The 24,526-nt window shown below is 20.6% G+C and overlaps 6 protein-coding genes across 12 annotated transcripts in view; 3 read left to right on the top strand and 3 right to left on the bottom strand.

The window, feature by feature from the left end:
• LOC107999286 (V-type proton ATPase 116 kDa subunit a 1) overlaps nucleotides 1-3,343 on the bottom strand; it is a 35,137-nt gene extending 31,794 nt beyond the window's left edge. For 2 of the 4 annotated variants that reach the window (XM_017058993.3, XM_062077166.1), the window contains exons 1-2: nucleotides 3,146-3,312; nucleotides 397-470 (exon numbers count right to left, since the gene is read on the bottom strand). The gene's annotated coding sequence lies outside the window, so the exon portion shown is untranslated. Of the gene's footprint in view, nucleotides 1-396; nucleotides 471-3,145 lie in introns of all 4 variants that reach the window. The other 2 variants (XM_017058992.3, XM_062077164.1) reach the window with 1 other exon arrangement.
• Nucleotides 3,344-4,903: 1,560 nt separating this feature from the next.
• On the bottom strand, nucleotides 4,904-11,958 carry LOC107999288 (uncharacterized). Its single transcript, XM_017058997.3, has 7 exons — nucleotides 11,069-11,958; nucleotides 10,896-10,991; nucleotides 7,883-8,056; nucleotides 7,496-7,758; nucleotides 7,318-7,422; nucleotides 7,067-7,229; nucleotides 4,904-6,950 (listed from the first exon to the last, which is right to left on the bottom strand). The coding sequence occupies exons 1-7, from the start codon at nucleotides 11,535-11,537 to the stop codon at nucleotides 6,787-6,789; spliced, it is 1,434 nt and encodes a 477-aa protein (XP_016914486.1). The 5' UTR covers nucleotides 11,538-11,958; the 3' UTR covers nucleotides 4,904-6,786.
• On the top strand, nucleotides 8,051-10,900 carry LOC107999289 (mitochondrial protein C2orf69 homolog). Its single transcript, XM_017058998.2, has 5 exons — nucleotides 8,051-8,898; nucleotides 8,974-9,098; nucleotides 9,164-9,314; nucleotides 9,398-9,641; nucleotides 9,724-10,900. The coding sequence occupies exons 1-5, from the start codon at nucleotides 8,767-8,769 to the stop codon at nucleotides 9,924-9,926; spliced, it is 855 nt and encodes a 284-aa protein (XP_016914487.1). The 5' UTR covers nucleotides 8,051-8,766; the 3' UTR covers nucleotides 9,927-10,900.
• Nucleotides 11,959-12,790: 832 nt separating the features above from the next.
• On the bottom strand, nucleotides 12,791-15,924 carry LOC107999287 (T-complex protein 1 subunit eta). The gene is made up of 6 exons (XM_017058996.3): nucleotides 15,774-15,924; nucleotides 14,899-15,159; nucleotides 14,342-14,671; nucleotides 13,744-14,216; nucleotides 13,414-13,683; nucleotides 12,791-13,342 (listed from the first exon to the last, which is right to left on the bottom strand). Exons 1-6 carry the CDS (start codon nucleotides 15,774-15,776, stop codon nucleotides 13,051-13,053), a joined length of 1,629 nt encoding a protein of 542 aa, XP_016914485.1. The 5' UTR covers nucleotides 15,777-15,924; the 3' UTR covers nucleotides 12,791-13,050.
• A 771-nt stretch (nucleotides 15,925-16,695) lies between these two features.
• Nucleotides 16,696-22,616, top strand: LOC107999291 (adenylate kinase isoenzyme 1). 3 transcript variants are annotated; one of them, XM_062077158.1, is made up of 5 exons: nucleotides 16,696-16,934; nucleotides 20,453-20,692; nucleotides 21,389-21,514; nucleotides 21,928-22,116; nucleotides 22,211-22,616. In XM_062077158.1, the coding sequence occupies exons 2-5, from the start codon at nucleotides 20,507-20,509 to the stop codon at nucleotides 22,286-22,288; spliced, it is 579 nt and encodes a 192-aa protein (XP_061933142.1). In that variant the 5' UTR covers nucleotides 16,696-16,934; nucleotides 20,453-20,506; the 3' UTR covers nucleotides 22,289-22,616. The 3 variants fall into 3 exon arrangements, with proteins under 3 accessions (XP_061933142.1, XP_061933144.1, XP_061933143.1); XM_062077160.1 differs by having other exon boundaries at nucleotides 16,749-16,934; nucleotides 20,402-20,692; XM_062077159.1 differs by lacking the exon at nucleotides 16,696-16,934 and adding an exon at nucleotides 16,998-17,409.
• Nucleotides 22,617-22,751: 135 nt separating this feature from the next.
• On the top strand, nucleotides 22,752-24,481 carry LOC107999259 (uncharacterized). 2 transcript variants are annotated; one of them, XM_017058963.3, is made up of 4 exons: nucleotides 22,752-23,353; nucleotides 23,446-23,592; nucleotides 23,663-23,893; nucleotides 24,158-24,481. In XM_017058963.3, exons 1-4 carry the CDS (start codon nucleotides 23,110-23,112, stop codon nucleotides 24,190-24,192), a joined length of 657 nt encoding a protein of 218 aa, XP_016914452.1. In that variant the 5' UTR covers nucleotides 22,752-23,109; the 3' UTR covers nucleotides 24,193-24,481. The 2 variants fall into 2 exon arrangements, with proteins under 2 accessions (XP_016914452.1, XP_016914451.1); XM_017058962.3 differs by having other exon boundaries at nucleotides 24,130-24,481.
• Nucleotides 24,482-24,526: the final 45 nt, after the last annotated feature.

The following is a 24,526-nucleotide window of genomic DNA, read 5'->3' as shown; positions in this document are numbered from 1 at the left end:
GTAGGTATTCGTTGACATTTTAAATTTCACTTTCTTTAAAAAAAAAAAAACATGTTTGTTCGTTCCTTTCATCTCACCTTATTTGTAACAGGAACGTTACTCGAGTCTATCATCGTTAAGAAAATTATAAGATTTCACTAGGCGAAGTTCCGATCAAACGAAATTTGATTAATCGCGAATTTGATTAACGCGCGAAAGAAATGATTTCGTGTGTACATTAAGTACCTGCATTATATACCATTGGAAATGAAATTCGTGTGAAAGTATCGCTCGATTATTAAGAGGTAAAAGCGTCCAAACAGATGATTGACTCGATAATAATATCGATTGCAATTCCCTCGACGGTCACCCTTCAACTTTGTTCACCCCCATACCAGGAAAAAAAATCGATATTACCTGCTTTATTTATATCCAAGTCTCTTCTGCGGGGGCGAATTAGCGAGAAAACATGATGGAACGAATCCGAGGACCTTGTAACGAGAAGAAGACATCCATTTTTAACAATTTCAAAGCAGAATTACTTATAAAATTATTTATTTAAATAATATGATAAAAAATATAATTTTTATACATAATTAATTAATTATCGAGTTGACAATTTTATTTTAATTTTTGACAAATTTGAAGATGTGCACAAAATGTATATAATATTCTTTTTTATTTATATTATGCATAATGATTGAAAAACTGTCAAAAATAGATTTACTTTCATTTTATTTCAAAATCTTCGATCAAAAAAGAATAATAATCAAATTTTAATTTAAAAAAATAATAATCTTATAATAATCTTAATTCAAAACTTAATTTCACATATTTTTAAATATTCATCAAATAATGCAGCTAAATTATATTTTGATCACCAATAATCTTAATCGCTTATATTTTATCAATACCTTTTGCTGCTCTTATACCATTTTATATAATATTCATTTCCATGTATATTGCATACAATAATTCAAAAACTGGATCAAAAATGGATCTACATCCCCTAAAATCTTTAATCGAAAAAAATTGAGGAAAATGGAGATAAAAAATACGATTAGTAAAAACATCTTGCAATCTGACGCTTCTAGATTTTCCTCTCATTCACCCTGCCAAAAAGTTTTACTATCCGTCTAGACACTGTTGACATTCAAGACTGCCTTATTACTTTAGCATCGCTGATGCAAGATCGCGGCGCCAAGTTTTGTTCCTACACAATCGGGCACACGTTCACAATGCGCGCATGCAATCCTCACCGATATGCTTCTATAAAATCATTCTAGCCTCGCACGTGTAGATTTCATGTCTCGACCACAGGCAAACGTAGTCTACAATTCATTTGCATTCTCGAATATGCGATGTTTCGCGTTCGTTGTCGCGGATGACTATTACCAACAACACGAGTCTTACGTGACTCGACGATCGTAATGCATATATCTACTATGATATAGAATGTTCGAATATAAACTAAACAATATTTTCAAATTTATTGTAGATAAATATATATATCGTGTTGTATGTGAATATTTAATTTCGCTTATAAATTATTTTGAATAATGAATTGAAGTTATTAAAAATGATTTTGAAATAATGATAATATATCAATTTTGATTGTAGTAAAGTATTAAATATTTCTTATTATATATATATATATTTTTTAATTAGATTATGTACTAGAAATATAAAAAATAAATGTTTAGATCTCTTTCTATTTCGATTATATAGTTTAGGTATCAATGAGTATGTATTAATAAATCACATTTTAAAAACGTTAAAAATATAGAATAAAATATTAGAAATTTTTATATTATTTTGAATAATATGAATAATGAATAAGTCAATTTTTTTATGTCAATAATATAAAGTTAACGATTAAATTTAATTTATGCGAATATTATGTGAATTATATATTTATTGGAACGATCTTTCAAAGAATCAAAAATAATAACAACAAAATCTTTTAACGCAAGTATTGAATGTTAGCTTACGTTGAAAACGCACTTAAAGCAGCGTAGTAACGTTCAAATTCCTGATAATGATTAATGTTAAAATTATCTCCCTCGTTTAAAATAGCGTAAGAGATTGAAATTCATGGGTCCTTGTTTATATCCCTCATATCTTGCGCAAAATATACTCCAATTATCCACAGTTATAGCTTTGTTATAGTTTTAATTAAATAATTTTCATAAAAAATAATTTAAAACTTCGATTAAATGTAACATAAACAAAGCCAACATAAAATCAAAAAATATTGAGTCAATTTTATTAATTCAAATAAAGTTACAGTACATGATATATATGCACGTTCGTTATGATATGTTGCGAATTAATTATTAATGCTTCTGAAATCGAGGTGACCGTGTTAGAAATTTCTTTCAAAACGTCTGCACGAAATCTAATAAGAACGGTTGCCAAAACGCGTACCAAGTATTCCCGTGCGTCTAATATACACAAGAACGCTTTCTTCGGCGCAACAGATATATAAACCCAATTCGTCTCGTACGTCTATTCTTACGTTCATAAGGTTATTTACACTCAGTGTCTGACACCATTTTGGTAGCAAGGCACAGTAGTCGGGCCAAACGGTACTATACTTCTCTCGCTAAACCACGTAAACGCACCACGGAAGAATCAAGCCGATAAATGCTCTCGATCGCGGTTCACCTTGACCAGAAGCTAATTAAAAAGTTACTATCGATGCAAAATACGAGTATACATTCTAAATCGAAAGAGTCCAATTAATGATAGCCCGCAGCAATATATGCGAAAACTACTTCAAAAAATGTTATCATCGGCGATTACTCATCCATGTGAAAACGCACGCGACGAGATAACGGTAAAGAGTTCGATTCATGTATCTCGTGTTTCGAAAACCGCGAAACAGCGGCGGCACTGGCGCGCGATATCGCGTAACGAAAAGAAATACATTGCACCAACTAGTAGATGTATACTACGTAACACGCAGTACATTCGATAATTCTAACGATAGAATACACTTGAACTTGTATATATACGAGAAATCTTGCTGTTGTGTTAAATTTCGTGTTTCATATCGTGTTTAAATATCCGCATTTACATCGGCGAATTCTTTGATATTTGTACACATAGAGGATGTATGAAGAACGTCAAATACAATTTATCAGATATAATGTCAACGACTTACCGATTTCGTTCGATTATTAGGCCAATGATAACACATTTGATACATTCACTATATTACACTTTATATCTTTATGAAACTTTCACTGTGAACTCGCGAATAATTAGTTGACGATTAATAATTAAGAAAACTACCGCGAAAACGATATCAACCGTTCGAAAGACCGTAAGGAACTGGCCAGTGGCCGCAACCCCACCACGCTGTATACCGTCGTCGAGGATGCCAACAAATGTAAACACCGCTACAGCTGATCGTTGTAACATATATATATACATATATGTGCGTAAGTACGTATTTTAGTGGTTTACTACCCCCAGTGCAGCTAATCGCATCTATATGTGCGTATATCACAAGTTTATGTTCATGCAATGTAAATTAAATTATATATGCAATTATATTTATATTTTTATATTTTTATACGTAATATATAATTTTTATATATAATATACTTATAATATATAAAGTAATATAATTATATATAATATATTTTTTTAATAATTTTTAATAATTTTAATAATTTTTTTAATATTTTTATAATAATTTTTATAATTATATAAAATATTTTTTTTATATTAAAAGTTTATTATATTATTATTTTATAATATAATTTTATCATATATTAAAACTTTATGTAGAATTTTTTATAAATTGAACAAAAATAATAATAAATTATATTAATAGATACATATTGCTAATATCTGAAATATATTCAAGAACAATTTATTATTTTTGAATTTAAGTTTTATTTTTGAAATAATTATAGCTGCAGAATATCTCAAATCAAATAATAATAATAACAATAATAAACAAAACTTTGTATAATTTATATATTGCCATTTATAAAAAAATAAATTTTTTATAATATATTTAGAAATCAAATAAACAAGAATAAAAAATTGGGAGAAAATCTGTTTTATTGCTATAATTTTCTCCAATTTATTTAAAGGATTAATGATAGAATAATTTCTTTTAAAAAAAAATATATATTGAAAAGCAATAAAAAATAAATTTGTAATTTATTTTTGAGACACTATTGTCTAGACAGTTAAGAATTTTCTTATATAATTTATCAAAATTTGATTGAATCAAGTCAGATTGATTGTGATCATTGAATTTAGTATTTTGAAATAAAAAGCAACGAATTTGAAACATTGTCATGTTTGAAATATAATAATATGTTAATTAATTAAATATTTTTATTTACAGTTATTATTAATAAAGATAATTTAATTTTTTAAAATAATATAAGTAAAAAATTATGAATTTTTTATAATAAATTATTATTTTTATATATTTTTTTATTATATTTACATATGTAAGTAATTTGATTCATAGAAATTTTGTTTTTTTATTGCATATATACATATCTGTATGATATTATTAAATATATAAATTTTAATAATTTTTTTTTAAATTTAATTTAAAATTAATTGATTTTTATTATAAAAGAATATAAAAATTAATATGGATAATAAAAAAAATTTATTATTAAATTTATTATTAATTATTATAAACTTATATAAGTCATTTTATTAAAGTATATAGTTCATAGTATTATAATACAATATGAAAAAAAATAAATACAATTTATATAAAAATATAGGTATTCTTATACTTATTTTACAGAACATATTATTTTTTCACAGAACAGAATAACATATTTCAACATATAAATGCAATATTTACTAATATATTTTTTTAAAATTATTCAATATAAAATTATTCATTATATAGTAATGAGGTAATTATATATACTACAAATTTATTTTATTATTTTTATTATTATTATTTATAATATAATATATAATATAATATATAGAATTTTTTCAAAAAAAATATATTTATACAATCAAATTGAGATTCATAATTGACTTAACACTTTTTCATTATAAAAGTTCTAACTAATTAACATATCAATTATGAAAAATATATATAAATAAATATAAATACATACATATTTTATATTCAACATTATTTGCTTAGTTATATTTTATTATGAACAATGATATAATTTTTAATCTTCAAATTAAAAGCAAAAAGATAATTGTTTATTAAGATAATTAATTGTTTGTTTGTATATATATATATATATATGTATAAAATATTTGTATATACATCTGTATATATACAAATATTTTTAATTTTATACAATTTTTATATATGATATATTAAAATAATCACTTTTATAATATTAATTTCAGAATTTTGATTTTTATATAAAATATTTATCACTATTACTATTATAATTATTATTAAATTTGTGCAAATTCTCTTTAAATTCTTTAAACAATAGCAATACTTTTGACTTAATGTAAGTAACTCAACAAATTAGCATTTAGGATTATTTTTAATTTTATATTTAATCTATCACAATCAAATATTTAATTATTATATAGATTATATTTACTTTTCATAAAATTTCAAAAAAATTAAAATTTAGAAAAAATATAAAATAATAACAAACTGAAGTAAATGAAAAAACTTTGAAATATATTCAGTTTTATTTAGATTTTTATGCTCTTATATTATTTTTATTTCTTTTCCAAATCAGAAACATAATTTATTTTTACTAATAATTTTAAGTGTGAAATTTAAAGGAATGTATATAATACTGGGTTTAATTATTATTGACAAAATTGACTTTTATACAGAAATTTTATGATATACTATTATATATAGCTACTATTTATATTTATATTTATACTATTTTGCAATAGCTAAATGACTATCAATTATTTAATATTTTAAATATAATTATATCATATTTGTCATCAAAATTCATATTTCAAATAAAACTTGAAAGAATACAACTATTCTATTTTTTTTTACATTAATTATTATATATATATACACATTATTGCTTTCATAATGTGTTTAACACAATTTTAAATATCATGGATTAAAATATATAGTTGAATTTGTTAAAATATACAATATCAATTAAAATATGATTTAAATATTATGTATTAAATGATATCAAATGAATCAAATATAATATTAATTTAATTATATTAATAATTATTATCTTTATAAATTTTGTCATGTGCATTTTTGTAAATTTTTTTATAATTTAAGAATGATGAATATCAAAATAAAATTAGGAACCTGAAATTCATTCTGTATAAGTAGAAAAGAAAACTGGACTAGTTATTATAAGTACTACTTGAATTATTACATTCTTATAAAAACAATGTAGTACTCTGGTGATTAATACAGTTCTAATATGCATTTATTATGCAATTTTTCTTTTATAATTTATTTTAAAATATTATTAGAAATAAAATCTTTATCTTATTATCTTTAAAATTATATAATAAAAAATAACCTCATAAATCTTACAAACTCATAAACACAAATTATATTAAATATATAAAGAAGATTTTCTTTTATATTTCTATAATTTAAATTAATAAAAAATTGTTTAATATTCTGCATTTTAAATAAGTTATAAATATAATAAAATATACATATAATTTTAAAAGACAAATATGTATCCACAATATAGCAGAATTAATATTAATCTTATAGAATATATATATATATATATTTTTTTAAATATAATTTATCAAAATATTTTCTTTTCTACTATACAAAAACTTAAAATATTGTAAATATTGAAAATCAGTAACTAAACAAAAATATCATCAAAATGTATTTGATGATATATCATAATCATGCGTGTTTTTTTGTAGTGGTTCAATACCCATAGTCCATATTACTGGTGAATCTGTATTGATAGTTACTTCAGAGCAATTATCATATGTATTTGATGTACTTACCAAATCACCAAATTGTAAAGTTGCATTATCTAAGAAATGAAAAATATCTTTTTTTTTCACTTATATTAATGTATCATCTAATAATCTTAATTAATATTAATTGATTAAAACATTTCACTTTCACTATTGATTGATCAATACATACTCAAATTCCATTTTAAACCAGTTGTTATTATACAGTTCACAGGTGCACCAACTGGTAAAAGTCCGCACCAGCTATTACTTTGTATTAAAATTTTAGGAATAATTATACTATGAAATCCTGGTCTTAAAATCCATGTCATTGAATCACTTGCAATTTGAATCACCTGGTTAATAATATAAGATTTCATGATTAAAATAAAATAAAATAAAATATTTTAAAATAAGTTACAATTAAATTAAAGAAATAATTACTTGTACATGTTCAATAAGCGTATCACTTTTATAAAGTGTATTAATATTTCCCATGATATGATCAAATCTTCCTGAGAAGTCTGTGAACACGTATATTCTATTTAGCTGTAAAAAGTAGCTTTCTCATTATTAAATATAATCCATTTGATTTTAATTTTTGTGAAACATTCATTATTACTTTTATATTTTTCATCTTTACATATTGTCCCAATTGAAACAAAGCTTTTGCATAATCTGTATGATCTTGATCAGGTGTTTCAATAATTATTGATCCCATATTCTTCAGTTTTTCAAGAATTATAGGAGAACAACTGTCCATATCACCAGTAATTAAATTTGGCACATATTCATTATGATTTTCATTTAATAAATCAATACCTTGTTCTTTTAAGTAACATAACCACTTGTATGTCCCACCATCAACAGTAACATTAATTTGAGCTGAATAATATATTTAAGATATATATATATATATTTTTGATTAAAATTTATATCCGAAAAATATCGTCATATATATTTAATCTGTATATTTTTTGTTTTTTTATTTTTAAACATAAAAACATACCATTCTTCCAAATTTGAAGTAAAATGTCATCTTTCCAATAAAGTGGACTGTTCAATATAACAACAGCATATTTATAATGTGAATGATGAGTAAATATTTGAACAGGATCCCACATTGTTGTATTCACGTTTGAACCACATTGCATGATTAATTTTGATTTATGCTTTTTTAAAACTGAAAGAAATATATATAAAGTTGAGTTATATAATACAATAATATAAAATTATATAATTTTTATTATTTAAGTATTTTCAAATTTAATATAATTATAAAAAAATTAAACGAAAGTTGGATTGGAAGTCACTATTTTTGTTATATCTTACGTAATAGTTGTTGGACTCTATTCACGATAAAAGTTAGATTCAAAATAGATTTAAAATCAAACATAATTTATAAAAAATTATAATAAATATAAAATAAATATAAAAATAATAAATTTTTTTATATAAAAATTCTAATGTATGTTGATTTACTAATATAATGTAAAAACCACGTGTTTTAATCCTATAAAAACTATCTATATAGAACATACATATATTATAATTTTTTAAAATTTTGATTATATATTTTTTATTTTATAAATAAAAAATTTATTTAATGTAAATAAATATATTAAAAAATTAAATTATTAAAAAATAAATTTATTTTATTAAAACCAATAAAATATTGTATCAATTTAATCGTGTAACCAATTCATTCAATTTCATCGTGTTATGAAACGTTGTTATATGTATAATTATACAAAAATTGTACAATAATTTTGTAAATATTTAATATTCAATACTATTGAAATAAAGTATTTCATTGAATAAATGTAATGAACATAATAATAAAATTTATTATATTCATTTTTATTATAACCTTATAAAAAATATTAAAAAATTATGACATCTAATAAAATTTGGATTTGGAAGAAAGTTCCTGGTATTATCGATCGTTATAATGATATAATTTATTCATACCCAATGTTATCACCAAGTCAAGATGTTCTTCTATATTTTGGAGGTGACATTCAGGTATATAAAATAATATTTATCATCATGATTTTATTAAATAGAAGCAAGCACAACGTAAGCATATTTTGATTATAGGATATTCAAGAAAATATGGAACATACAACTAGCAAAAAATATATAGAATGGAGTTTACAAAATACTGCTAAAATACTTAATACAAACTTTCCTAAAAAACATGTGCTATTAATTCGACCATCTAGGTGACATAATAAATTATTTTTTATATTAATAATTTTTAATATTAATAACTTCAATATTATTTTAGAATATATGGAACAATAAGCTCTTTTAATAATTTTGTATTATCAAATGAATATGGTGTACCATCATTTCTACCAATATATAATGCTTTACAACATTTGCAAGAATTAATTAAATCTTCATTAAATCATATTAAAATGTGTAATGCAAACAAGGTATATATATTATTTATATATATATATATATATATAAAACTACAAATTATAATTGAATTAAAACAAATATATTCATTGTTTAGGAATTTACTCATTTTAGTATTGAAAAATTAAATCTAACATTAATGGGCTTTAGTAAAGGCTGTGTTGTTTTAAATCAATTATTACATGAATTTCACTACTATCAAAATAAATCAGAACCTGATATGAATATTAATAATTTCATAAATCTTATTAAAAGTATGTGGTGGTTAGATGGTGGACATGCAGGTTCTAAGGATACATGGATTGTAGATAAGTCTATATTAGAATCTCTTACAAACTTAAGTAATATATTTTGTCAAGTTTGAAATTTTTTTTTAGAGAATTGTTTATTAACTTTAAATTTAAAAAATCTATGTCATTTTAGGAATAGAAATTCATGTTCATGTTACACCATATCAAATTAATGATTCTCATCGTCCATGGATTGCTAGAGAAGAAAGTCTCTTTTGTAATATTTTACAAAGTATGAAAATTCCTGTAAAACGAACTTTACATTTTGCAGATAAAAAAAGAAGTTTACAACATCATTTTAATATTCTTAAAGCTATTGGAAGTTATGCACAATAATTTGATATATATCTTATTTATAATTTTTGATAAAAATATCTTATTCAATAATTAATTAATAATATGAAAATATATAAATTTCTCAAATTTTTGAGAAAATAGTATTAGATTAATTACAAATATTTTTTACAATAGAACTTCTATCATTTAAATTAATTATAAAATATTAATCTTCATATATAATTTTATAATTTTTTATAAAAAAAAAAATAAAAGAAAACCCAATATAATAATAAAAATCCAATAATTGTGAGAAATTTTATTTATATTTATGTAAATATATTTTTTTTATGTAAATATATAACTTTTTAATTTAATATATGTATATAATATATATTATATACATATCAATAATAGAGGTTCAATTGTATGTTTCATATCACATTATATAATATTATGTATTATATTAAAATTTCTAATAACTTGAAATTTTAATATTTATGCATAAAAAATTTTCACAATATATTTTTTATTACATAATTTTTTTTTATTATATCATTTAATCAATATTTTTAATGAATTTTTAAATATTTTTATGATAGTTTAAATAACATTTCTATAATTATATAATACAAATAGTACATTTCACAAGGTAACTTTGTACATTATAAAACTTAATCTATTCACATATACACACAATAGAGTAGATATAGAAATATTAATTTAGATTAAAAAAATTATAGAAGATTTGAAAAAAGATAATTTAAATTAAAAAATTTATATAAAATAAGAATTTTCTATAGATGTTTTAAACATATGTCTATATATGTTTCTTTATTAACATCTATTTTGACATTTAGTACGATAATAAGTTATACTTCCAGATTCTGAAACAAATAGTTGCTAAATAGAAAAACATAATATTTAATACAATTTATATATATATTATATTATTGATAATTAATAATTAATATCTAATATAATGTAAATTATTTAAATTTTATGTAGTTTTTTAATAAATATATTTACCATTATTTAAATGTGATATTTTAATTTCAGCCCATTCATCAGATCCATCGCAACAATCACAATATCCATCATTAACTTTATAAGATGGTATTTTTACTAGGATTTATTAAAGATATTTATAAAATTATTAAAAGAAAAATAAACATATAATAAAATGAAAAATTATTAAATACCTATAGATTGTGAAGATGAAAGTTCACAATTAAAGATACCATTGTTACATGCATTGGTACCAGGTTCATCACTACCATCCACAGGACAATCACAATAATTATCGTTAATTTTAATAAAATCTATTTCATCTTTTGATACGATACAAACAAATTTTCCTCGCACATTTGGTAAATATTTTGAAATATCTTGATCACGCGTACCACGTAATGATACGGTTCGACCGTGTTTATCACGAAGTAGTTTTGAATGCAATGGTTCATTCCACTTTGAGTTTATTTTACCAGTAATAATATAATTAGATGTTCGTACAGATCCACTTATTAATTTTCCTACAATCGCTTGATTAAGTTCTTTGAAATAAAATAATTGATGTACAACGAATATAATAGCAGCTATGAAAACACAAATTAATGTATATTTCAATCTTTTCCGTAAAAATCGACGTTTCCAAGAAGTTTCAGTTTTCATATTTATCGATTTTTTATATTAATTATTTAATATTAAATTTTTTTTTAATAATTAAAGATATTTTTAAATCAATATATTTTTTTCATTAGTAATTTGTTTTTGCAATTATATAATTTGTTATACATATCTTATAATGAGCTTAATAAAATATGTACTTTTTAAATGAAAGATCACATCACAAATTATTTATAAATAATCAGTAATTCGTTCTATTTTTTTTGAACATAGATAAAATTAACCTGTGAAGCTTGTTATACAAATGAAGTTGTCTACAATTATCGAAGAAATTCCAATTATTGAAACAATTTGAATTTGATGAAAAAATTAACAATTTTATAATTAAAAATGTTTTTAGAATCACACATTATATGTTATATCAATCATTTTTTAACATCAATGTTAGAAATTATATATATATATATATATATATATATATATATATGCGATAAAGAGAAAAAAAATTAATTTATATATAAAAAATATATATATATGAATTTATATATAAAATATATATAGAAATATATGTAGATACAAATAAAAATTCGAAAACAGACAAATAGACATATATATTTATAATATATAATAATCAAATCAAATCTGTTAAGATTTTTAATAGCTTAACAAAAAAGACAATAAAGTTAATCAGAAATCGGCGATCTCTTTTGAACTCCTCTTCTCTCATGAATTTTATAAAACAAACAGACAAGAAGAATAAATAATAAATCAAGAACAAATATAGAGTGAAAAATTGTGAAACCAGTATCTTTATCTTTAGAAAATTGCAAATAAAATGCTATATATAAGGAAATAGAAGGATAGAAATAAGAATTGATCATTAACGCTATTTCTTAAATGTCAAAAATGTTTTTCTAAAAATATTCAAGAGATGGCGCTGATGACCAATTCTTATCCTATCTCTAATCTTTTTATCATTTGCTGCCTCATGTATCGAGTTTTATTTGCTCCAATTTTGAAAATGGTATTGATTTCATAATTTTTATTCTTGTCTACAATTCACGAAGAATTATAAATAAGAAATTAAAATTTCATTATAAGCATATGAAAAAAAATTAAAATATTAAAAATAATGAGTATTTATGAATTTTGCAATTTAACAACAAATAATTACTATTACTATTGATATTAATGAGTTTAACAAATATAATGAAAGCTAAAAATTATTTTAATTTTTTAAGCATACACGTAATTTTTTTTAATGTTAAATTTCACAATTGTAAAAAAAAAATCAATAATTTTAATTTTATAAATGCAAAATTGGACAATGTTTTAATCAATACATATGAAATATAATATACTTAATATTAAATGCTACTCTGATTGTAATTTTTATGATAAAATATTGAACTGTTTTGAAAAAGTTTTTGAAATCTATTTTATCATATATTACAATGTAGAAAAAAATATGTAAAAATTGTTGAATAATTCATAATATATAAACGAATTGTTGCAATACGTTAATATATATTTTTGAAGAGAATAACGCAATTTGTTATTACATTGGTCTTCCCATGCCACGATTCATTGGAGCTTGTGGTCCATTATCTTGACTACTTCTAGGATTTTTTATAGTTTCGTCAACAGATAAAATTAAACATGCTGCTTCAGTTGCTGCTGTTAGAGCATTAATTTTTACAACAGCAGGTTCCCATACATAAGCTAACATGTTATCACCAATATCTTCAGTATTGATATCAACACCATAAGTATGCATGCCTTTATGTTGTTTTTGTCGCAATTTATTTAAAATATTTGTTGCATCAAAACCAGCATTATCACATAATTGTCTGAAATTATTATTTTCGTATAAAATTTAAATTTGAATAATGAAATAAAAATTAGAAGCAAAAATGTATACCTTGGTATAACTTCAAGTGCACGAGCTATTGCTCCAATTAAAAGTTGTTCTTTTCCTGCTATTACACGAGAATAATCTCGCAATGTTTTTGATAATTCCATTTCAATAGCTCCACCACCAGCTACATAGGCATTTGTTTTAAATAATCGTCTTACAACCATTATAGCATCATGCAAAGATCTTTCAGTTTCTTCTAAAAATTGTTCCGCTCCTCCACGCAATATAAATGTACATGTTTTAGCACGTGATCCTTCATAGAAGAAGTTAAATCTAAAAATAATTATTTTGATATAAAATTATTGGTAAAATAATTTATTAAATTTAAAATACCTTTCTCCTCCAATTTGTCTTTCCTCAAATGTTTCACATCTACCAAGATCTGAATCTTTAATATCATGTACAGTTGTTAGAATACTTCCACCACATGCTTTCATTGTTCTTTTTAAATCTTCCTCAGGAACTCTACCTGCACAAAACATATCTCGATCTGCGAAATATTGTGTAGCAACATCACCGATTGGTAATTTCGACAATACAACTTGTGCTCCACTTTTATGGATTTTGTCAAGTTTATCATATAAAATTTGCCATTCAGCATCAACTATTTTTTGATATTCCGTAACATTATCCACGCGTATTTCAGCGTTATCTCTTTCTGCTTTAAGTTCTAATTCTATATTTAATAAAGCAATTTTACAATCTTGATATTTTTTGGGTTGCATTTCAAATCCTGCATAAGAAAATGTTTTCTTAAAAGCTACTCCTTTAACCAATTCTGAATCTTCTAATGCTCCACCAGAAACCTATATAATGTATATAATGATGAATAAATTTAATGTAGCATCTTTTATAATATTTTTATATTAATTTTTAAATAATGTTAAATAATATTAATAAATTATATTAATTTTAAATAATGTATCAATACCTTTTTAATACCAATCATATTAAGAGGTAACATTTCATCAAGCATCATAATAGCTTTTACAACCATACGACTGAAAAGCTCTTTTTGTTGATGAATTAATTTTGAACTCATAGATGTAGCTGCACATTCTTCTAAAAGTTCCACTAGTTTTGTTTGATCAGATTTATCTATTTTTACACTCACTGCATTTATTTTATCAATTGCTACTTGAAGTGCTAGACGAAGAGCTTTAATCATAATGCGTGGATGAACTCCTTCCTCAATAAATGGTTTCATTTGCTTTAAAAATTCTCCTGCTAATAAAACTACGCTTGTAGTACCATCACCAACCTATAATGTGAAAAATAATTAAAGTATGTGCAAAATATTTGTAAGATGAATATAATTTAATATGTTTGAACACTTTATTGAGATAACTATATATCTTTAAAATGTTATCAGTCTATAAGTTCTTAATATATTATTTTCTGTAAATTACTTAGTAATGTTATATTTTAATTACATTACTATTTTTACTTTTTACAGAATTTTTATTTGATTTATAAGATATTATTTACCTCTGCATCTTGAGATTTTGCAATATCTACTAAAGTTTTAGCTGCAGGGTGAACAATTTCTAGAAGCCTCAAAATGGTGGCACCATCATTTGAAATAGTTGCTTTACCATTTTGATCAACAATAAGCTTATCCATTCCACGAGGACCTAATGTAGTTCTTACAGCATCTACTACTACTTGACAAGCATTTATATTTGATATTAATTGTTGTTTTCCTTGTGCAGCATCTGTGCCTTCTTTAAGTAAAATTATTTGCGGTTGCTATAAAATATATATATAAATAAATTAGATATTCATTATTAATAATATTGATAATTATAATAATAATAATAATAATAATGATAATATACTCTCATATATCTTCCCATTTTTATTATTTTATATTTAAATGCACATGTGGTTTTATAATATTATGGCAACAGATATGAAGTCTGTCAAATTTTAAGACAAGTGAATAAAGAATTAATTTTTTTCTTTTGTTATTATATAAAATATCCACAATCAATATTCTATAAACTAATCAATATTTAATAATATTTAAAATTTAAACATTTTATAATACATTAATTATATTGATTTCATATACAATGTGGAAGCCGAAATTAATCACCATATAAGGTTAGATCAATTCAAATTATAATACGATTTTCATTTTTGTATATATATTTTAATTTATTATTGTTCTAAGATAATAGTTAATAATATTTTTCGTTAATACCGAAAAAATTACATACTTTGTTTATATAAATCAAATTAATTTTATAAGTTTCTCTTATAACAAAATCGCCAATATAAATTCATATTTTGAGTAAAAGTTTTATATTTTTATAAAAATTTTATATTCTTTGAAATAAAATATTTAACTTATAACTTACCATTTTTATATTTTGTATTACAATTTTTTAGTTTTTTAAATATTCGCTCACTATACTTGAGCAAAGTACTTGAGTAACCTGTAATAGTATTCGAGATGATTCTGCTAGGATACAAGCGTTAAGTATCGTTCACATTTAACGGAAGTAAATCCATCAAAAATAATTGACCAATAAAAATTTGAGATTTAAATTTGTTAACATAATATTATGTAAGATAATTTGTAGTATATTATTTGAGATAATTTAAATTTTAATTTTTAAAATAGATAATTATATAAAAATGAAAAATAAATATTATTATTAAAATTGAAATATAAATTGAGATCTTTAAAAATATAATTATTTTAATTGTTTATATATTGTAAATTCAATATTTTCTAAATTAATAAAAAATATAATAATATAAAGAAATTAAACAATCATTTAATATTTAACTTTTATTAATTTTGAATTTTCTATTAGATTATTTTTTTTTAATTTTTATAGAATTTCTATAGAATTTTTTTTAAAATTTGAAAATATTTTTTTAGATATAAGTTTTTTTACAATAAATATTTAATAAATATTTATATAATATTTATTATAAAATTTTCATGTTTTGTATTTCATATATTTTAAAATTTATTAACAATTGCTGATATATGGTGTTTATCTAATGTAAAGATAATATCAGCTATTTAATATAAAATTTTTGTAATATAGCATTGATTAAATAAAAAGATTCTATTTATCTATCAAAAAAAAGGTTAATTAACATCGTAATAAGTGTTAATTAATATCGTAAGAAAGTAATATAATTATGACTTTTCTATATTTATTATAATAAAACCAGGATTTATCATTTACCATACATTTATTTTTAAACATTGAAATTATCTGTTTTATTTTTCGATTGTATACGCTTATTTATATGTGTGTATATATATATATATAGATAATACACAATTATCTATTCTGGTGAATAGCTTAAGTCTTAAAATTATTCTAGTAGTACTAGAATTAGCTTTCAAACGGGATGTTCAAGTTTCTAAAATTTCTTTTAATAATTAATAATTCTGAAAAGTGTATATCTTGTTTTCTATAATATTTTTAATTTTTAATATATTTCAATAAGAATATAGAGTTTTATAAAGTTTTAGATCAAGATAATTTTATTGCGAGGTAAAAGAATATACATACATATATACACATATATATGTATATATTTTAATTTTGCATTACATTCTTTAGTATAATTTCACATACTTACCTTTCTAAAATTATTTGGTTCATTTTCATATGATCTTTCATATGATGTATTTTTTTTTTTTTTAATATTTGCATTTATACTCGTCGTTATTAATTTTATAAATTTTTTTTATTTATTTACAAATATTAATTTGGAAGAAATTTAAGATAATAAAAAATTCAAGATGTCAAAGATATGAAGTTAGTGTGAATTACATGAAATATGTACATATCCAAATATGTATAATATATGTGTTGTATCATCTTGCATGATTTTATATCGTTGCACATGCGTAAAATTCACCTGATGCCAATGAAAAATTGATATTGTTCGAAATTTTAACGCAAAAACTTCGACTATTCTGTCAGTAGTTAATAATGAAATCTTGAATCTGATGGATCTTAAATAGTAAGTAAACGATCACATATATCGTCAGTATATTTATTTTGATGATTTCCAATTCAACTTATCAAAATATTGTTTGATTTTTATACATTTATAATCGCGCCATTTTTATTCTTTATTATTATTACTTAATATACGTTAAACAAAATTCCAACAATTAGTAGTTATCGTGATTATCAAATTTTGAAGATTATATATGTTCATACAATTTATATAATTTTCAATTAAAAATCTTAAGCTATGTTATTATAAATTTTATATGTATTCTTTTATGAATATTTTTTTCATTAAAAATCAATATTATTAAAAATCTTCTATATGTTTTTTTCCATTATATTTATATTTTTAATGCTATATGTAATAATATAATTACATATAGCAATATATAATAGTTACATACAAGTTAAATAAGTTCTATATTTTATTATTAGAAATGATATAATTAAAAGTGAAATTATAAGAATATATATAAGATAGTAATAAAATTGTATAAGAATAGTAATAAAATATATAATATTCGTATGTTAGTTTCGTATGTTAGATTGTTATGTAAAACAAATTTTGAATACTTTAAATATTTTTTACGATGAAAACATTAACAGGTTATGTAATATATAAAAATCTGTAATATTAATGTAAAATTAATATTAATATTTAAATTAAAATTAATATTAAAATTTAATTTATTTCTTAATGATAAAAATTATAAGATTTTAATAGTATTGTTTTAATTTATTTTTGTAGAGAGCATAAAAATTTCAACTTTTTCATTATAAGCAAGCATGAGATGTTTATCGCGTTTATCATTCCAGTGATACCAATCAAAAAAGAAATAATAATAAATTCTATAACAAATTTTGCATAAATTGTATTTTAAAAATTATATGAATTGAATATAAATTAATAAAATATATTATAAAAAAATAACATAATTTTAAATATTCGAAGATAAAAATAATGAAATTTTTAATATATAAAAATATTTAAAAATATTTTGTATATTTATAAATATATATAATTAATTATTAATTTAAAGAAAAATATAATCGAAACAAGAATTTAAATTTGTAATGTATATTCAAAGAAATATTTTTATACGTACTTGAAGTTGAAAATAAATACTAGCAAATATTTATAAATGAAAATTAATTTATGTGATCATTGGATTGCATATATATATATAAAATATTAATACATAATAATAATAATAATAATACATAATTTTATTATAAAATATTTATGTATGAAAATTATCTTAAAGTTTAAAGAAAGTATTTATGTATATTTAGAATTATTAGAAAGAAGAAAATAAGAAATTGAAGAATATTAGAAGTAAAATTAATGTTAGATATGTTAGATCGATAATTGAAATATCTAATAATAAATGAAATATTTATATTATAAATTTGAAAAAACTCGATGTAAAAAATTATAAATTACACAAAAGTTATAAAAACTTTTTATTACTACTTATAAACTTATAACTTTTTTTATTTATAAAAATTATATAAAATTTTATAAAAATTGTGGGAAAAAATATTTATCATAAAATTATTATTTGAATTTTCTTGTTAATATATATAATATATTCTTATTATATAGATAAAATTTTTTAATTCATTTATATACAATAAATTTTCGATATTCTGCAAGTTTTTATAATTTTTAAAAATAAAAATAAAATTTATATTTTAATTTATTTTTAACAAATCAATGAATATTTTATTATATATATAATAAATTAACAATAAACTTATTGAAAAATGTAACAAATTTTATATTGTTAAGTATGTATAATGAAATTTTATATTTATATTTTACAAAAGAAACTAATAAAAAAATAATTTAGAATTTGATTATATGTTTTCAATCAAATGATTTATTATGATTTTAAAATAGAAAAGCATTTATTAATTTTGTTTTTAATATTTAGAACTTTTTTAGAACATTTAAAACTTTTTATTAGAATATTTTTACGAATGATTTTAAAATGCTAAAATGTTGTAAAAATTCTGTTTATTATCTAAACTATATATGATTATTTAACAAGTTCTTTTATCATATATTTTGCAAACTTATTCAATAAGTATCAATTATTATTTCTTAAAATTGAATATATAAAATTAATAACGACGAATAGTGTCCAAGTTTTTGTCAATAATTTTTCTAAATAATGGGATATATTTTTCACATTTTTAGTGTTTTTACAATTATATTATATAATTAATTTTGAAAGATTGAATTTTGAACATAATTATTATATTATAAACATGGAAAAATTAAATAGCTTTGAATGATATGTATGAAGATATATGTTATTTGAATCTCCATTTTGGAATAATTTGTACATTTTAATATTATCCAATAATAATTTTTTTATAATAATATTTTTTAAAAAATAAATTTAACAAATTTTTATTTTGTAGCTTAAACAGTCTATATCTATATCAAATTCATTTTATTTCATAATATATATATATATATATATATATATATGTATATGTATATTTATAAATAATTTTTTCTTTATTTCTTCATAAAAAAAATTTGTCTTCTTTTATAAAAAGAAGAGGCAAACTCGTATTTTACGCTTTGATCTGTGAAAATTAATAACATCTATAAATAAATATAACATACAATGATAATATAGATTAAGTAAGTAAAATAAGACTTAAGGAATACAAAAAATAATTTACAAATTGGTGGGATGATATTTATTATTAATTGATAAAAATAATCTGCATGTTGAATTAATTTTTAAAAATAAGTTTTGATCGAATATTTTTTATTTTAAATTTAAAATATTCAAATTCCTATTTATAATAAATTGATGAAACTATGAAACAATCAAAAGTATTAACATCCCATTCGCGTGTTTGCTTACATTAATATATTTCGTGGAACATTCACGCATCGATCATTTAAAAATTAACCAACTAAATTGCCATAAAAATTTTTGAGTTAAATTAATGAACAAAAAGTGCACTTTTATTAGGGCGAGAAGCAAGCATCAATAAGAAACATTTATAAATCATATTTTGAACAGATATTTATTTATTGCTCCGGTGCTTTTGAAAGAATTTGAACCAATTTTGAAAGAATGAAGATTATTTGGATAATTGGTGGACCAGGATGTGGAAAAGGAACACAATGTAAACGAATTATTGAAAAATATGGATTTTATCATATAAGCAGTGGTGATCTATTACGAGAGGAAGTTGCTCGTGGTAGTGCTCGAGATGCTTTTCTACAGGAAACAATGTCTAAAGGTTTATTTGTCTCAACGGTAAATTATTCTTTATAATTAAAACTAAAAATAATTTAAGAAGAAATTTATGCACAGATATTTTTCATGTATATCTATGTTTTATATAAAATATTAATGCATATATAATTATGTAAAAAGCACATTTCGTTGATTTTAATGATATTGTTATTTTGATTTGTCAAACTTAATTTAGCTTAATAGTCTAGTTTCATATATGCGGATATAATTTTATTCATGTATAACTTCTTCTTTCTTTGTATATAATCAAATTTTTAATATATATAATATTATATAATTTTATATATAGATGATTTTTTTTCGTATTTTGTTTAGAAATTTGTATAGAATATGATTATAACATAAAAAAATTAAAAAAAAAAACTTTAATTTTTTCAATATTTGAAATGTTTTCCAATATTAAATATTTGAATAAACAAACGATAAGATAAATGAATATCTTTTATGATATCAAGAATATAAATATTTCGATATAAACTATTTTTAGAAAATATATGAAAATAAATTTTAAGAATTATTTCTATTATTTTATTTTACAGATTAAATTATTAATTTTTTAAATTAATATTTTAAATTTTTCAAAACTTAATATAATTATAATATAGTTATATATTAATAAATATTTATTGTACATATATTTTTTATATTAAAATATTTTTTGTAATAAACGAATAAATTGGAATTGTTTTTTATTAGGATATTGTATTGGATCTGATAAAGGAACGAATGCAAAAAATTAAACAAGAAAAAAAGACAGAAGCTGGATTTCTTATTGACGGATATCCCCGTGAATTGGGTCAAGCTCTTCTTTTTGAAAAGAACGTAAGCATTAACACAATCAATTATAAAATATATTTGTTAATAAACAATTCCTGAAATATAAAGAAATAAATAATATTAAATAATAATAATAATAATAAATAAAGAAATATTATTAAAGTTTTATATAGTTTTGAAAATAATTGAATAAATTAAATTAAAAAGAATGTTGCAATAATGTTAATATTGAAATAAGATTTATATATGTATTATTTCATATGTAATTAAAATTTTTTTTTTTATTTTTCTTCTTTCGAACTATATATCCATATCTATATTATATTTATAATATATATATATATATATATTTCATAATGTATTTGTGCATATGATACGTAATAAAAAAAGCAAAAGCTAAGAAATTGATAATATGAGGAAAGAGAGAAAACAAAATTTTACATATTTAATCAATTTAGGTGTGTCCTGTTGACTTAATTATTTTCTTTGATGCTTCAAACGAAGTATTAGAGAAAAGATTATTAGGACGTGCAGAAATCTTAAACAGAGTTGACGATAATGAAGAAACGATTAAAAACAGAATCAAACTATTTAATATGAACAGACATATAGAAATCATTAATCATTATAAAGAAAAAGTTGTAAACGTAAGTATTTGTATATGAATTTTCTATTTATAAATTTCTTATTTTTTGCATGAATACATAGAATAATAAATTAATTGAAAACTATTTTATTTAGATCGATGCTAATGGCAATGCAGATGAAATATTTAATGAAGTTTCAAAAGTAATTGATATTTTGTTAAATAAATCTTAAATCATGTCAAATATAAATGTAGATCTTCACTTAAATCATCTAATCATTTAAAATTATATTAATCACTTTAAAGTTCTACAATGGATGATTCTATGATCTTGATATATCAAAATGATTAAATCAAGAAATTTATTTAGTATAAATTTATAAAAAATTTATTTTAACAAAGTCTAACAAATTCTAATATATGATTAATGTAATAATGATGTATATTATGTTGTAAATGAATATTGAATATCTGAAATATTGAATCTGTTATTAATAATATATTATAAACAATATACATCTACTTATTGAAAATCATTATAATTAAATATCATTACTTCAAGCTATCTGTTGAAAAGATTTTCATATTTTCCATATTTTTTAAAATATTTATCTAAGAAAATCTAAGAAAAATATTTTTTAAAATATTTATCTATAAATTTAAGAAAATTAAAAATAATAAAATAAGAGATATATTTTTTGTTTTTGCTCGTTATATTTTATATTTATATTTTACGATTTTTATAAATTAATTTTTTAAAGAAAGATTATTTTCTTTAATTAAGTTTAAAAAAATTAATTATGATTTATTATTATGTTGTATTATTATATATTTCAATGTCTGTCAATTGTCTTAATTGGAATTCCGTTTGTATCTATTGTATATATATCGCGTTGATATACAAGTTAATTATCTTTATCCGACAATCAATTACATCTGTGCATTATCGAGAAATATTCAAATATTCAAATATACAAAAAAATACAATTGTCTCACATATTGGAGTAAATACTCAATTGGATAAGATTTTGTTGTGATTTTAAAAATTTTAGAAATGAAGAAAATAATTTTAATACTTTTAATATACTTAACATGTTTAATATTAAATTTAATTGTATGCGATAATTGTTGTGAAATTAATTCACAACAATTACCATATTATAAATTGATGAAATCTAACGCCCGTTCGGATCAGTTAATACTTTCGAGGACAACAATTAAAAATGTGAATGAATGTAGAAAGTTTGCTTCGAACAAGAAAGCTTTGGCATTTAATTACGGTATAGAAAATAATGATGGTAAGATATCATAAAAAATATATATATATATATGACAATAATTGAATAATAATATGGAAATGCACATTAGAAAATCGCTTCTATTTATATAGAGTTCAATATTGGCATACATAATAGAAATAAATCATTGAGAAAAATATGCCAAGCACTTCAGTGTCCTGAAATTTATAATTTTACTACACTTGTGCAAGATAAAAATTATAAATATTATAGCATGTATCCTAGTGTCATCCCAATTGGTAAATAATGTGGAAAGTAAAAATATTCAAACTATATTTTTAATAAAAATTTGTTAGAAATTATTTTTAGGTTCTAGTTTTACATTGGCCTGCATCCCTAGGACAGGAATATTCGCATTTTCAAGCAATAATTTGAATTACAGCCAAGCCCAGATATCTTGTCAAAAAATAAATGCATCACTTACTCATATAATTAGCGAAGAACGTACCAATGGACTCGCAAAATATATTTCATTAGACACACCTACTTTCGTTGGACTCAGTAATTATAACAATGAAAAAATATGGAAAAATGAATTTGGTATTCTATTGATAATATTTTATAAAATTAAATTTATCTAATTATTCAAATTTTTATTTTATTTTTTTCATTTAAAGAAAAATATTTTATTAATTTAATTATTAATTAATTGATTAATTTATTAGTTGAAGATATTCAAAGATTATAATATATTTAAGTAAATTTATAATATTTAATATTTTCTTCATAAATTTTAGAAATTAAAAATAATTAATAAAAAAATTATACAATTTTAGGTGAATCACTTTTGTGTTTTAATTATAGAGCATGGGGAAGAGGACAACCATCTCATTCGGTAGGATGTGTTACACTTGTATCATCTAAATTCGGACCTTTCTGGAAAATTGTACCTTGTGATAGCATCTTAACTTTTATCTGCGAAATTTCACCAATGTATCGATATTTACATAATTAAAAAATTAAATGCTTTTAATTTATAAATTCAAATGTACTATTGTTACTTATATTATGAAACAATATTTGAAATAAATATTTTGCAAAAATAAAAAAATTCAATTATTAAATTATTTATAATATTATAATTATAATATAAATATGAATATATAAATAAAGGAAAAATAAATATTATTTTTTATTTTATTATTGAAATATAAAATCATATAATAAAAAGGA

This window comes from Apis cerana, linkage group LG7 (assembly GCF_029169275.1).
Source record: "Apis cerana isolate GH-2021 linkage group LG7, AcerK_1.0, whole genome shotgun sequence".
Classification (NCBI taxonomy): domain Eukaryota; kingdom Metazoa; phylum Arthropoda; class Insecta; order Hymenoptera; family Apidae; genus Apis; species Apis cerana.
This window is presented reverse-complemented; position numbering and strand designations above follow the sequence as displayed.